Below are 16,239 nucleotides of genomic sequence, written 5' to 3' on the forward strand. Positions count from 1 at the left end.
TTTAGATGCAGGCATGGACATAGGGGGAGTGGTGTTCTCTCAATGAACTCTTCCTCCCCCCATTATGCATAAATTGATCAACTCTTTCACATTATCTTATTGAAAGACGAATTTTGGTCATGGGCCCAAGGATAATTCTTCACGGTGCCATACCAATTGACTCATACATAGGTGGCTACGGCCTCTGACCCCCTTGTTTGTGTTGTGCCTTGTGTTAGTCCTTCTTGTCCATGCCTTAGTTTGTTTTCTTCGACGCTAGGTGTAGGAGTCTCCAAGTGTGGTTCTCTTTCTTTTTCTTTTTGTTTTTTTCTTCTTGGAGACCCACCTTTTTCCCCGTGCCTTCTCTATCCCTAGCCTTCCCTTCCTCAAGCCATCTAGTCTAATTGCACACTCTTGTCCATGGCTTTGGTGATGGTGACCGGGCGGTACAACCGGGGTCACAGGCGGTTCTACCGCTGGTGCTCTCGAGGCGATCTCCCAGCGGTGGCTGAGCAGTTCCACCGCTCAACCACTGGGGTGCCCGTCTGGCCGGTTCTACCGGTTGGTTATGGCGGTACTACCGCTGCCTCTTGGCGACGGAAGTACCGCCCGTAACCACTGGCTCGTACCGGGCAGCGGTACAACTCCCTTGAGCGGTACAACCGCTGCGCGACTTTGGGCCTATATATTCCCCTCGGGGCTGGTGGGGGTTTCTTTTCTTTCTTCCCCAGCCCTTCCCATCTTGTGCCCTAGCCGCCGACCGCCATTGCCTCTGCCCCGGAGTGCTTCTCGCGCTTTGGATCCGTGGGGTCTCCGTGGATCCTCTCCAAGGAGGCCCCCTCCTTCCCGATTTCTTCCCATGGATGCCAGTAATGCCCCATTGACCTTCGTTCTTCGTTCTAGGGTTTGTTCCCCTTGTTCTAGGGCATTACTTGACATTCCGCGTTTATTGATTAAACTATTGGGTGGAAGAGATCACTTTTTTCCTCCTGCTTAGATTGCACGTCTTTGAGAGTAGAATATGGCTCGCATGATTCATATTTCGCGGTTAAATCTAGTCTCTACCTGTAGTACCACTGTTCAGCGGTTCTACCGCCTCTGCGGGCGGTACAACCCCTGGAGCGGTACTACCGGTAGGAGAACCGGTTCAACCGGGATATCTGCACCATGTAGCCCTGTTTCATTTTCTAAGTTTGTGCAATATATCTTTTCTTCTATTTGTGTGTGCAATCCTCTCATCTTTGCTGGGTCTCTTGTGTTCTCCTTGTGCGTGTGTTCAGGTGGCTCTACTTATTGCTCTGCTCCTCGCAAGACCAAGAAGAGGGCACGACGGACCTTGCGTCCGGTTGTGTCTGATGACGAAGAAGAGGTTGTGATTCCCACCAAGCCCACTCGCCGTGAAAAGTCTGCCGCTACAAAGCAACGTGTGGTAATGCCGTTGCACCGTTGGAAAGCCAAGAATTGGGAAGCCTTCCGCTCGAAGAATCCTTATGAGGTTCCCATTGCTCCTCGTTGGACCACTGTTCAGTTCCGGAATGAGATGCAAGTACGAATTGTTCATGAACTCTTTGAGCACAACAAGAACAGGTATGCCAAGCAGTGGACCATCGATCTTGACCATTGGAGGAACAACTTGGAGTATTTTGGTGAGGCATTGGCTCTCTGCGAGGAATTTGATCTTGTCAAGCTCATGTCAGTCAACTGTGACTTTGATGTTCAACTCATCCATCAGTTCTATGCCACGGTTCACTTTGGAGAAGATGACGCGCGCACTCTCACTTTCATGTGTCGTGATGAGCTCTTTCAAGTTCCCTGGAGGGCTTTTTGCAATGCTATTCGGTATGATGATACCGGTCTGGAAGGAAGGGGTGGCATTCGTCCTCATGACCATCTTGAGTCCATGCCTAAGGAGAAACTTGCCCCTCTGTACATTCGGGGCCGTGGGATTATTGGAGAATCCAAGGATTTGGAGAAGGTCTATGACATCATGCACCGAGTGTTTCGTAATGTGCTCTTGCCCAAGGTGGGCAATCAAGATGAGATTCATGGCTATCTGGTTGACTTGATGGTTGCTATGAAGACCATGGTGGGGACTGGTGCAACGTTTGATGTGTCCAATTGGCTGTGGCATGAGATGTACAACATGGTCATCTACCGTAAGGTCCCAATCTATGCTCCGTTTGTCATGTGCTTTTTGAACTCTGTGTGGGCTGTTCGTCATCCTGGAGAGCTCCTCACTTCTCCAGACAATCTCACTGTTCATGAGGTCAAGCTTCTTAAGAAGAAGAAGCACGCCGAGCCTCGCTTCCCTGCCAATGCTCTTGAGGATGTCTATGCCACTTCTGACGATGAGGACTTTGAGATGGAGCCAGGGGCCAAGCCCTCTTGGGTGGCCAAGCTCACTGCCAAGGTGAAGAAGAAGACCTTTTGTCTCCAAACTTACATCCAGAAGAAGATGTATGCGGCACATGTCAATGAGAAGCTTGCACGGCGTCGCCAAATTGCAATGATGAAGCACCTCGATATGCCGGTTCAGAATGGCTCTGAGAAGAGCATCACCCTGGAGGAGCGTTGGATATCTACCCATAGCACCTGGACTGATGATGAAGCCCCTCCCCAGCCATCCACCTCTTTTGCTGCAGCTGACAATGCCATGGAGGGATCCGATCACGACGACGATGACGACTCTGCTGATGAGGACCCAGATGCGACCGAGGAGTCAGAGGAGGAGGACTGAGCTTTGGGACGCTAGCTTCGCTCTTTTCCTTTTTGGTGTCTTGATGCCAAAGGGGGAGAGGGTTCTATAGGTCTTGGGATTTGCATGGGTTTCTCATTTTCTCGTGTTTCTCTTTTGTGTTGAACTTTGTTCGTGGTCTTGCTTCGTTTCTTGCTGTGTGTGAGACTTGTGCTACTCCTTTTTTATTTCAGTTCGTCGGTTATTATTATTATTATTGCTATCTATCTGTTATGTTGTCTCTCATAGTATGTGCGTAGAGTGGTGAGTCTATAAAATCTAGGGGGAGTCTAGCCCTGAAAGTGTGCCCATGCTTTCTTACAGCTAGTTCATTTTGGGGCACACATCTAGGGGGAGTTCTGACTAGATTTCATAGACTTCTCTCTTGCAAATCGTGTTGTTGTCATCATCCACCAAAAAGGGGGAGATTGAAAGGGCATTTCCCTACTTTATGTTTTGGATGATGATGACAACCCTTTGTTGGTCTAATCTTGTGCTAAATGTTTTAGATTCTCGATGCTTAGGCCTACATCGGAAATCTATTCTCTCTCGTAGGAAAAGATCGAAGACGGAGTCCTCTATGCTTTTTATCTCTTTGGTCGTAGGGAACCCATACTATCAAGAGGGAATCCTCATTGGAAAGAACTAGGGGAATCTATTCACGTACACCTTCCTCACCCCTCCTTTGTCTTTCTCAGGTGTGTGAGAGAGAGTTCCCCTTATCTTCTTCTGCTCACTGTTACTTCCCAGCAGTTGTACCGCTCTCTGGAGTGGTTGTACCGCTGGTTCTTAACGCTCACCAGCTTTGATCGAGCGGTTGTACCGCTGCTTTCGGGCGGTGGTACCGCCACCATGCTCTGCAAAAGCTAGGGCGGTGGTTCCGGCCATGCACCGCCCAAGTACCGCTCAAGGTTCTGGTTTGATGCGGTTCTCGGGCGGTAGTGGACCAGTTGGTCCGGTCGTTCCTCGATGATCGGTACCACCGGTGGTCTGAGCGGTTCTTCTGCTCAGAACTTAGCCACCCAAGAGCTCAAGGCCATGCGGTTGTTCCGGCCATGCACCGCCCAAGTACCGGTCAAGCTTCTGTTTTGATGCGGTAGTTGTGCGGTGGCTAGGCGGTTAGTCTGGTTATTTTCTTAACCGATACTACCGCCTGCTGGCCCGGTTGTACCGCCTGGTAGGGTTCTGCAGATACACCGTGAGTCCCGGTTGTACCGAGACAAGGACCGGTTGTACCGCTGCAGTGCTAAAAACACAGTAACAGCTGGAATTTAGGGTTGCTATATAAGGGTGCTTCTCCCACCTACCACTCTGACCTTTGACCTCTCTCACTCCACCATTAATGCACCTCAAGCTCTCTTGCCCGATCTCTCTCTCTCTCTCTCTAGCCACTCAAACTTGTTGATTTGCTAGGGATTGAAGGAGGAGACCTAGATCTACACTTCCACCAAAGGATATTTGCTTCCCCCATACTTTCTTGTGTGGATTTTGTTACTCTTGGGTGTTTGAGCACCCTAGACGGTTGAGGTCACCTCGGAGCCATATTCCATTGTGGTGAAGCTTCGTGGTTTCGTTGGGTGCCTCCAATTAAGTTGTGGAGAGAGCTCCAACCTAGTTTGTAAAGGTTCGGTCGCCGCCTTCAAGGGCACCAATAGTGGAATCACGGCATCTCGCATTGTGTGAGGGCGTGAGGAGAATATGGTGGCCCTAGTGGCTTCTTGGGGAGCATTGTGCATCCACACTGCTCCAACGGAGACGTACTTCCCCTCAAAAGGAAGGAACTTCGATAACACATCCTCGTCTTCACCGGCTCCACTTTTGGTCATCTCGTCCCTTTACTTTTGCAAGATTACTTGTGTTACTTTCCTTTCTTGCTTGTGTGCTTGTGTGTGTTGCATCATATAGGTTGCTCACCTAGTTGCATATCTAGACAACCTACTTTGATGCAAAGTTTAATTTGGTAAAGAAAAGCTAAAAGTTGTTAGTTGCCTATTCACCCCCCCCCCTCTAGTCAACTATATTGATCCTTTCATCGTCCAACCCTCTTCTTCGTTTTCTTCTCCTAGATAGATTTGATTCCAGGCCTTGATCTTAGGCATCTTCTGTCTCTGATCGCCGCGTCAACAACATTTTTTTTGCTCTGATGGTGCTTTAGAGGTCCAGAGGCAACATCTAGTTTTGATCACAGAGCGCTGTTGACGACCGCGGGAGGAAGGCAATGTCACAAGGACCAATTTGTAATTTTAATTTCTTTAAGACTTATAAGAGTTGGTCGACTTTATTATATGGCCTTTGGCCTTTCCAGAGAAGTTGAGAGCTCGGCAGCTATGACAGAACAAATCAAGTTCATACCCATTTCAAGAGAGTATGTATGGTCGACTTTATATCATTAATATTTTGCGGATATGGCGATTGGTGTTTCCCATATCTTGGGTCCTCAAATATGTCTAGTATATACATTGTCTGTAGACAAAATTACTTAAATATAATTTTTGAAGAGCCTACATGATGCATGGCCATTTCTTATTGGCTTCGCTTTTCAAAATGGTATTTCCCCATTTTTTGTTACCTTTTGTAATTGGGATTAGGTAATGATTATATTTTAGATTTAGTGATTTTATTATCAACGTGCATGGTAAGCTAATGATTAATGCAAACAAAGAGCATACTAAAATATAAAGCTTTGGGCCAACGGCCCCATGATTTGTCCATTTTCTTTCTGTTTGCTTTATGTTTTGGTCGATTTGTCATATTATCCCTACAACGCAGACGGTAACACTCTCTATTACCAAGTAGCTTAATCCTTTCTTAATTTTAACAAATTTCCATAGCGTTTAAATGAACATACAACTATCCTCATCGTATCCACTTTGCTCTCCATGCAACCTAGGACTAACAGAATTGCACTTCTTTTACAAGGGGAAAGAATTGCACATTTGCTAATGACTACAATTGTAATGTAATGTGTCACTTTTGTGGCTTAGATTTCAGGAAAATCCAGACAACTGAAATTAGTTAAAAATATATACTTTCTCCATTCCAAAGTATTAGGCATATAATTTTTTTCGCGAAGTCAATCATTATGAAATTTGATAAGTTCATAGGACAAACTAGGAATATCTTAAATACTAAATTAATAAAATATAAAAATATATTTCATGCAATCTAATGATACTGATTTCGTATTCTCGATGTTGATATTTAAAGCAAACAAAAGATTAAAAAGATTGACATTTGTACAAATGTATACACCTTTTATATTTCAGAATTGGGGGGGGGGGGGGGTCCTAAACACACATATGGATACTAACGGAGGTTTTACGGAACCCCACCCCCCATGCTAATAACCTCCCCCCCCCCCGAATTTCACGTGGGTGGGCCCCTCCTTCCTTCTTAATCTCCATTGAGAAAATGGCACCTAATACCGGCCATTATGAATCCGTAAAAACCTATTTGTTCCATCACTATAGCATTACTCGTCTTTTTATGCCCAACCAAAATGTAAAACACAAAGACAAATACTTCCTTCATTCGTAGAGTTTTAAAATTGAGGGGGGGGGGGGGGAACACATGGCTGTAATTTCATGCTCATTTGAATAGCACATGATTTAATTTGTACTGAAATATGTCCGAATGCACCATAGCAAAAACAAAAGACTGTCTCCAATAGGTTGGAGTGAATGAGCACTTTCTTTAAGCGTATGCATAAGCATTAGTTCTTGCCCTTCCAGTTTCACAATGTTATTTAGGAAAACCATCCAGTATTTTGTCATATGAACCAAACATCTCACATATGAAAAATTCATAAGATCTCAACCCTCTATTTTCTGATAAAATCGGTTGAATTAAAGTGGCCTTAAGTTTTTCTTTTTCTTCTATATTACAAATAACGAAGCGAATTCTAGACAGAAAGGAAATGAAAATATACCCTAGGAAAAAGGAAGAAAACAGACGACATGAGTTGTTCCTATCATCCACAGGTATAGCCCCACCCCATGGCCGAGTCACTGACCCACTTAACAAATCCAAAATCTCAGAGCGCCTTGACGGCGGAGGAGAGTGCAGATAGGGAGCGGCAACGGCGGAACAGGCCGAACGTTGTGAGCCTGGAGGACGTCCCGCCGTGGCAGATCCTCAAGGACCGGGAGCTCGCAACAGCCTGGATCATCGACCAGTCGACGACCACGGTCGAGATGGGCACGCGCCATCTCCGCCGCCTCAACGAGGAGATAGCGAAGTATGGGGAGAAGTGATCTCTGAGTGAGACCACCGCCGCTCCTGCCTCTGGCAAAGTCCCGTCGCCCGTCTCTCGAGGGGGGAGGGGGTGGTGAAGGGGAATCTTAAATGCACAAATGGATACTAACAGAGGTAATACGGAACCCCCCATACTAATAACCTCCCCCTCGTGTGAATTTCACGTGGGTGGTACCCTCCTTCCTCCTTAATCTCCATTGAGAAAATGGCACCTAATGCCAATCATTTTGGATTCGTAAAAATCTGTTTGTTCTATAAAACATAAAGATAAAGTCTTCCTTCATTCGTAGTCTTTTAAAATTGAGGGGGAGGGGGGCACATGATTGTAATTTCATGCCCAGTTGAATAGTACATGATTTAATTTGTACCAAAATATGTGTGAATGCACCATAGCAAAAACAAAGACCGTCTCCAAATAGGTTGGAGTGAATGAGCACTTTCTTTAAGCGTACGCATAAGCATTAGTTCTTGCCCTTTGAGTTTCAAAACGTTATTTAGGAAAACCATCCAGTACTTTGTCATATGAATCAAACAACTCACATATAAAAAATTCATAAGATCTCAACCCTCTATTTTCTGATAAAATCGACTGAACTAAAGTGGCCTTAAGTTTTTCTTTTTCTTCTTTTTCATTCTCGTTAGAGGAAGAGGTCATAAGCAGCCAGTTTAATATCTCTGGAACAAAAATACTTCCTCTATAAACCCTCTTCCAATGCAAAGGTGCTTAGGCCCTTCCCAGCTCCAACTTGTACAGGTGCTAAGCCTGCCATGTAGACAAAAAATCTGATGTGGCAAGACAATTAAGAGGAAAGAGATGAGTTTGGTGATCCCAGAAAGAACCAATACCAAGCGCGCAAACCTAGGTCAAACATTTAAATGAAGCAAGCTCACAAATGCATGAGAGAGTTTAGTAGTAGCTTAGTCATTAAATGAAAGGAGCTTAGCAACAACAACTTAAGCACCATTGGGGACTATGGTTGCTAAACTATTTAATGTGCTTAGCACCTCATCTAAGCAACTATCTACTCCATCCTTTTCGGTTTATAAGGCTCAATTCAAAAATCTCACCAACCAAGGTAGATGATGAGTGGTGAAATATTTTTTGTAGTTTGCAAAAGCACCCAATTAATGCTCTTGTTTTCTTCAAAAAAATATGTTTACGAATGCATTAATTGCAATGCATGCATGCATAAAGTGCATGCATTGGTCAGTTTTCTCTTAATACTTGCATGCAATGATTTAATGCACCTTGAAGTCTGAACATGTGATGAGGAACAATCAAATTGAGCCTTATAAAATGGAAAAACTAAAATTTTGAGATAAGTCTTATAAACCGAAAAGGAGGGAGTATTGGGAGAGGTCTTAGATGAGGTGCTAAGTGCATTAAATACATTACCAACTCATCTCCTCAATGCATAGGTGCTTAACTTGTTGTTGCTAAGCACACTTTATTTAATGAGTTAGCACCTAAAGTCTTTCATGCATTGGCCAAGTTGTTTCATTTAAGTGGTTTGCATAGGTTTTCACGCTTGGCATTGATTCTTTTTGGGTCATCAAAATACTCTCTCCCTTCATTAAATGTTGTGCCATGTCATTTTTTTGCTTATGTGGCATATTTAACACTTGTCCACCATGAAGCACTGGGAAGCACCTAAAATGTATATATAGGGTGTAATAAAAGATATTAATAACGGAGCGGAAACCGGACGAGGAAGGAAATGAAAACAGGCCCTAGCAAAAAGGAAGAAAACAGACGACATGAGCTGTTGCTGTCATCCACAGGCGGAGCTCCACGCCATGGCTGAGTCACCGACCCCCTTTAATAAATCCAAAATCCGCAGGATAGCGCCATCAACACCCCGTCACGTTTTACCCTTCGGCTCCTCCATCCCCCTCCGCCCCCGCTACCATCTCCCACCCCAACAAGCCCTCCTCCCCTCGGCCCTCCTATAAGTACCGCTCGCGATTTGCCTCCTGCAGAGCAGAGCCGAGCATACCCCATCTATTACCGTCTTCTCGGACCGTGCTTCCCTGCCGCCCTCGCTGCTGCTGCGAGCTCCGGTCGGCAATCTTTTCCCGGTTCAAGATGACCATCATCATCGAGCAGCCTCAGTTCGGTGAGACTCTTCTTACCCATCTCATTTGCGTGCGTGCTTCTTTAATAATTCCCTCGCCTGTTCTTGTTGAGTTTCTGTTCATGTTTCTCGGAGGTTGAGTGCGCAAACAGCGCGCTGTGGGACAGGCGGCATGATGCTGATAATTTGGTTCGAATTTCTGTTGGCCGGTTGCAGATGCGGCGGCGGAGAGGAAGGTCGCCGGCGACCCGGCGGAGCTCGTGCTCGACGGCGGCTTCACCGTACCGGACTCCAACGCCTTCGGCCACACCTTCAGGTGAGTTCTCATGGGTTTTCTTTCCTCGAGCTCCCATGGTTCTTGGGTTGAAAAAAATAATATCAATTCAAGTCAGATGTACATACATTTGCACCTTTTAAGGGGTGAACCATGTTCCTCCTGTTGAAATTTTGTTTGCGTCCCACGAGAAAGGACAAAACAAAGGGAGTCGGCTGAAATTTCTGAAGCCTTAGATCAAAAACCAGCGCACCAGATTATGTCTTCTTTCTCCAACAATTCTCTCCCGAACAGATGTGTTCTGTCCCGTATTCTCCTTCCTCCCGCCGCCTGCTGCCACCGGCAGGGCCGCCTGCTGCCGCCACCCGCGGCCGGCGGCGCTCCAGCGGCAACCTCGACGCCCCGTCCTCCCCTCAACCTCTCCCCACCGTCATGCTTGCCTTCGCCTCCGAGCATCCCTCTAAACAGGCAAACCACGTGAGATTTTCCGATGAACCTGCACCCCCGCAGCACCCCTAAGATAGACAAAGAGGTTGCTTCTTCCCCATGCACCCTCTGCATCCCTAAGATAGACAAGGAGATTGTTGCTTCCCTTGCACCCCCTAGTTCCCGCCCCCCACACCCTAAGATAGACAAGAATGTTATCCATAACGGTATTGGGAAGAACCTCCTAGAAGGAGCTGAAACTAATAACACGCTGTCCTCCTGCTAGGGAAATTGACTAAAATTGGAGTAGCAGAACTTAAGCTGGGCAAGAATCTTATCATTTTTCGCAATATATAAATAAATAAAACTCGGCAAGAAACTCCCACGGGATATGCTAGGAAATTGACTAAAATTGTCCATCAAAAACATTTTTCTGGATCTCAGCTTTCAAAGCCTTCCGTTTTTTTTCTTTCCGCGATAAGCAGAGCTCGCATGGCAGGGCATTGTCCCCACACGCACTCCGTGCCACATGCTTATCAAACCTTTCCGCGTATCAGATTGATAACTACTACAACCCCTGTTCCTAAATATAAGACGTGATATAGAAGTGGTATGTACCACAAACGAACAATACTGAAGTGGAAATTGATACATGCGTCCAGGGACTACGACGCGGAGTCGGAGCGGAAGAAGACTGTGGAGGAGTTCTACCGCGTGAACCACATCAACCAGACGTACGAGTTTGTGCGGCGGATCCGGGACGCATACGGGCGGCTGGACAAGACGGAGATGAGCATCTGGGAGTGCATCGAGCTTCTCAACGAGTTCATCGACGACAGCGACCCTGACCTGGACATGCCGCAGATCGAGCACCTCCTCCAGACCGCCGAGGCCATCCGCAAGGACTACCCCGATGAGGACTGGCTCCACCTCACTGGCCTCATCCATGGTAACTTAACTAACTTTTACATGTGTAGCCTTCTTTTTTTCTAAAACAGAGGCAAAAGATTTATCTCGTCCATTAGTAACTCTTTTGCCGATTCTCTCAGAATCTTGAGAATCAGATCCCTCCTCAGATTCTTTTAGAATCGTGAATCTTTTTTTTTACAATCTTAACTACCTAAGGTCTAACTAGCTAGGATTGCAATAAGTGAAAGAGAGAATAGTGTGTTACAAGGTTCCATAGTCGTTTTTTTACAATCTTAACTACTCACTCCGTTCCATAATGTAAGACGTTTTTTTGACACCGTGGTGTCAAAAAAGGTCTTACATTGTGGAACGGAGGGAGTACTTAGGGTCCACCGACGGACAGACCGGCCCCGCATACGGTTCTTTTTTTCTCACGTGAGTTGCCACGGTGTGCAGATCTGGGCAAGGTGCTGCTGCATCCCAGCTTCGGGGAGCTTCCTCAGTGGGCAGTCGTAGGTAAATCAATCGGCAACTCAAACCTCTCCAGAGCCTGTCCCAAATTCAGCTCCGAATCTCTGACGAGCTTCATGGCGTCTTTCTTCAGGTGACACCTTCCCCGTCGGCTGCGCGTTCGACGAATGCAACGTCCACTTCAAGGTAAGCACTTGGACGCCTATGAGCCGATCGAAGGCTGAAGCTTTGCTTGCTCTCTGACTCTGACTCTGCCTCTGTCCCTGCGATGCGTGCAGTACTTCAAGGAGAACCCTGACTACCACAACCCGGAGTTCAACACCAAGTTCGGGGCCTACTCCGAGGGGTGCGGGCTGGACAACGTGCTCATGTCATGGGGCCATGACGACTACATGTGCCTGGTACGCCCTCCCTCGCTTCTCGCCTTCGCCGTGGCGCCCTCGTTCGTCGCCAAACGATGAAGTTCTTGAAGTGTTTTCGCGATGCCCGTCTTCAGGTTGCCAAGGAGAACAAGACCACCCTTCCTTCCGCAGGGCTGTTCATCATCAGATACCACTCCTTCTACCGTAAGCGCGCGCCGCAATGGCTTCGATTACTTTCTTCCTGCCTGCCAGGGTAGAAGTTTTGAGTTTCAAAGCAACTAAAACCTTGCAAATGTTTTGGTATGCACGAACGATTCAGCCCTGCACAAGCATGGAGCCTACATGCACCTGATGAACGAGGAGGACAAGGAGAACCTCAAATGGCTGCACGTCTTCAAGTAAGCCGATCTACAGAAATGAAATGGAGTATATTCAAATGATGGGAGAAATGCAGGAGCTGAGCACGCTCCTTTCCTTTGTTCATCGTTCTTGCAGCAAGTATGACCTGTACAGCAAGAGCAGCGTCAGGATCGACGTCGAGGAAGTGAAGCCCTACTACATGTCGCTCATCGACAAGGTAATAATAGTGATCTTGTTTCACTGCACTCACTGACATCTCTCTTCAGAGTCCTGTGATCGACAAAGTATCTGACGCTATGCTTCCTGTCTGAATTTTCCCAGTACTTCCCGGGGAAGCTGCGATGGTGAGGAGGCCGCACCCAGACAGGGAACGGAGCCCAGACAACATATTATATAGTTTATTTACCTTCGAAAGCAAAAAGAAAGAAAGATTGTTCCAAGCTGTCGTACGTGTATGGTGCGTGATACTACTATATATACGGATCATGACACATCCAAGTTGAGTGAGCGTTGCCAGTAGGGCCATCAGCCATGCGTATTGTGGCGTATACCTAATAAAATTTATTTGCCGGTATTTGTTGTCTTTCGAGTGTGCTCTGTTCTACTTCTACAGGTTGTAAGCGAAATGATTTTGCTCACCTTGCAATTACATACAGATACAGTTATGTGCGGAAGTATGTGCTGCTTGCGCTCTTCTCTGGTAAACGGAATCTGCTCCTTGGAAGCTGAAACACGTGCGCAAATTCCTTCCCAAAAGTTTCATGAGGGCACCTCCAATGTGCTACAAAAGAGGTTTCACACAGTCTATTTGTTGTGACATATAGTTTACATTTTATTTGTTAAATCTATGATCAAACATTAGCCCAAAATAAGAAGTGATTTAATACACCCAGACAAAGGGAGTACAACTTTCTTCTCTCTCCTTGGTTATTTAACGCCACATCTTTCATATGTCCTAGCTAACAAATTTATCAACACGTATCTTACACTTGTTGAAGATGCTCCAAGAATATTGCTTTTTTCGTGGGGAGTAGAATTAGGGACCGTCTATTTAATAGGTGTCTAAAAAAACGTTTCCATCAGTCACTTTCTTTCATGACCACCGGATCAATATCCAACTAGCTCAATCATGCCGCGACATGATCATCTTCTTCCTCACGCACGGCAGCTCCTCTCCCCTGCAGCCCTACCCTGCCGATCCGCCTGCCTCCACCACCCCGCGGCCGACGGGCATTGCCGCGAACCACTTCGTCGGCCGCCCACCCCTCAACCTCCCTACCGCCGTTACTGGCCACCTCTCCGACCATCTCTCTAAGCCCCGCACCATCGGTGAAACTCTGGCAATCCCCTTCACCCCCGCCGCCCACCTGTAAGATAGATAATGGGGTTGTGACTTTCTACTAATATAGATAGTGAGGCCATGGCTTCCCCTAAGATAGATAGTGGGCTTGATCTTCTCCGGCAAGGCTGGGAAGAAGGAGGAAGGAACAAGAGGAAGAATATAAAAGTGACTGATGCAACATAAAATTTCAGGTACCCGAGAAATAGCAAAACCGGTAGAATTAACAGCGCCTCTCTCAACCGAGGATCACAGCGCCAATGGCCCTCGTCCACACGATGATGGTAACGGATGTGGCATCACCGATGGTGGCAATCTCTCATATCTCGAATCGTGCGGTGATTCAAAATCCACTTCCGGTAGACGGTGGGTCTGCCTCGGGTGAGCCCCTGTCTTGTGCGTCTCTCCTCAAAAATTCACCGGCCATTTAGAAAATGTTAATGCATTATTAAAAATTGTTTGTGAACTTTTCAAAAATGCTTATACCATTCAAAAAAATGTTCGTGACATTTCCAAAATATCAGAAATTTAGAAAAACAACTGGAGATATTTGGAGAAAATGTTTATACATTGTAAACAAATACTCGCATAATTTAAAACAATCTGTCGTACACTTTCTAAAAATGCCACGCATTTCAGAAATATGTTTGTGACATTTTTTTACAATGTAAAAGAATATTCAAGTGATATTAGAAAATTTTCGTACTACCATTGAAAAAATGTTCAACATGTATTCAAAAAAAATGTTCAAACATGTATTTCAAAATATATTCATCATGTATTTGAAAAATGTTCAATGTGTATCGATAAATTGTTCCACATGTATGAAAAAAATGTACATCGTGTATTAAAAAGTCGATATCTATTTTTAAAAATAAAAAATAAATGAATCAATTAAACAAGAACAAAAATGGAGAATATTGATAAAAACACATATAAACAAAGAGAAAGAAAGACCACACGAAGATTCTAAAACCGGTCCAAACCTGTCCATAGAAATTTATCAAAATCACTACAGAAGCCATAGTGTTGGGCCAGTCCATAATATCTTGTTGCGGGCAAGACATAGCTCCTAGCTGGCCCGAGAACGGCGCCCTATGTATCGCTTTAAGCAAGACCCAGGGAAACCGTCGTGTCAGGACAGCTCCAGATGAGCTGGCCCTGGTGCACTGGAGGGCACAGCCTAGTTTTTTTCCTCTCACGTTTCTTGTTTCATTATTTATTTATTTTTTACATTTGTTTACACTTTCGAAAATGTATTTTACATAATACTTTGAAAAATGTTAATCATGCATTTGAAGAATAATAAAAGTGAATAGAAAAAAGTGTTGACCATATGTATGAAAAATGTATACAAAAGATACACAATGTTCCCCGCAAAGAAAATATATACAATGTTTACAAAAGTTGATCATGAACTAAAAAATGATAATCAAGCATTTGAACAAAATTAAGCAAGTATATGAAAATGTTAATCAAACATTTAAAATACGTTAAATGTGCACAGAAAATGTGTTGATCATGTATTAAAAAATGTTAAACTTAAATTTTAAAATGTTAAATGTGTATAGAAAAAATGTTGACCATTTATTAAGAAAATGGTAAATTTGTATTTGAAAAATGTTTAATGTGTATAGAGAAAAATGTTGGCCATATATTAAAAAATAGTAAAAACTTTATTTTAAAAATGTTAAATGTGTATAGTAAAATGTTGACCATGTGTTAAAAAGTATTAAACTTCTACTTGAAATATTAAATGTCTACAACTAAAATGACAAAGTCTTTAGTCCCAAACAAATTGGGGTAGGTTAGATGGAAACCCATTAGATTTCACGACAAACTCATTAAATTTTTATAGGAAAAAAATGAAACTTGTATTTGAAATGTTAAATGTGTATAGAATTTTTTTTGGAACATGTATTACAAAAATATTAAAACTTGTATTTGAAAAATGTTAAATGTGTACAGTAGTAATTTTGACGATGTATTAAAAAAATGTTAAATTTTTATTTGAAAAATATTATATGTGTATATAAATAATGTTGACCATATATTGAAAAAGTGTTAAATTTGTATTTGAAAAATGTTAAATGTGTATAGTAAAAATGTTGACCATGCATTATGAAATATTAAATTTCTATTTTGAAAAAATGTTAAATGTGTATAGAATAAATGTTGACCATCTATTAAAAATGTTAAACTTGTATTTGAAAATGTTAAATGTGTATAGTAAAAATCTTGACCATGTATTAATTAGATGTTAAATTTGTATTTTTAAAATATTAAATGTGTATAGAAAAAATGTTGACCATGTATTCTAAAAGTGTTAAAATTGCATTTGAAAAATGTAAAATTTGTATAGTAAAAATGTTGACCATGTGTTAAAAAATGCTAAACTTTTCTTTGAGAAATGTTAAATGTGAATAGTAAAAATGTTGACCATGTATTAAAAATGTTAAATTTATATTAGAAAAATCTTAAATTTGTATTTAAAAAATGTTAAATTTGTATAGTGAAATGTTGACAATGCATTCAATGTTAAATGTGCATAATAATATGTTGACCATGTATTTCAAAAAATGATTATGTTGTATTTAAAAAATGTTAAATGTGTATAAGAAAAATGTTGACCATGTAATCGAAAAATGTTAAACTTGTATTTTAAATATGTTAATAAAGCATTTGAAAAATAAAAATTTAAATATGTATAGAAAAATGTTGACCATGTATTTAAAAATATGAATTTGCTATTAAAAATGTTAATCAAACATTTATAAAAATATTAATAAGCATTTAAAGATGGTTAGACGTGTGTTAGAAAAATGTATTAGATTTAGATATGTAGAACAATAATGAAACCCGAGAGTAAAAAAAACAAATTGTTGAAAAATGAGAAAAAAACTGAAGAAAAGGGAAAGAAAAGAAAAGGCAGTGAAAACCAAGAAAGAAATAAAGAAAACTGGAGAAAATAACAAAAAGAGAAAGTAAAGAGAAATACGACTAAAACCAGAGGGAAAACGAAGAAAACCGAATGAAAAAAGAAAAGAGAAATAAAA

The 16,239-nt window shown here is 43.1% G+C and overlaps 1 protein-coding gene across 1 annotated transcript; it reads left to right on the top strand.

Annotated features, from left to right (window-relative positions):
* The first annotated feature begins 8,855 nt into the window (after window positions 1-8,855).
* On the top strand, window positions 8,856-12,427 carry MIOX1 (myo-inositol oxygenase 1). Its single transcript, XM_087534520.1, has 10 exons — window positions 8,856-9,084; window positions 9,259-9,358; window positions 10,405-10,691; window positions 11,108-11,167; window positions 11,256-11,308; window positions 11,401-11,523; window positions 11,619-11,688; window positions 11,804-11,882; window positions 11,980-12,061; window positions 12,166-12,427. The coding sequence occupies exons 1-10, from the start codon at window positions 9,054-9,056 to the stop codon at window positions 12,190-12,192; spliced, it is 912 nt and encodes a 303-aa protein (XP_087390646.1). The 5' UTR covers window positions 8,856-9,053; the 3' UTR covers window positions 12,193-12,427.
* The last annotated feature ends 3,812 nt before the right edge of the window (window positions 12,428-16,239 follow it).

This window comes from Triticum urartu, chromosome 7A (genome assembly GCF_056163025.1).
Source record: "Triticum urartu cultivar PI428250 chromosome 7A, HENAU_Tu73, whole genome shotgun sequence".
Taxonomy (NCBI): Eukaryota; Viridiplantae; Streptophyta; class Magnoliopsida; order Poales; family Poaceae; genus Triticum; species Triticum urartu.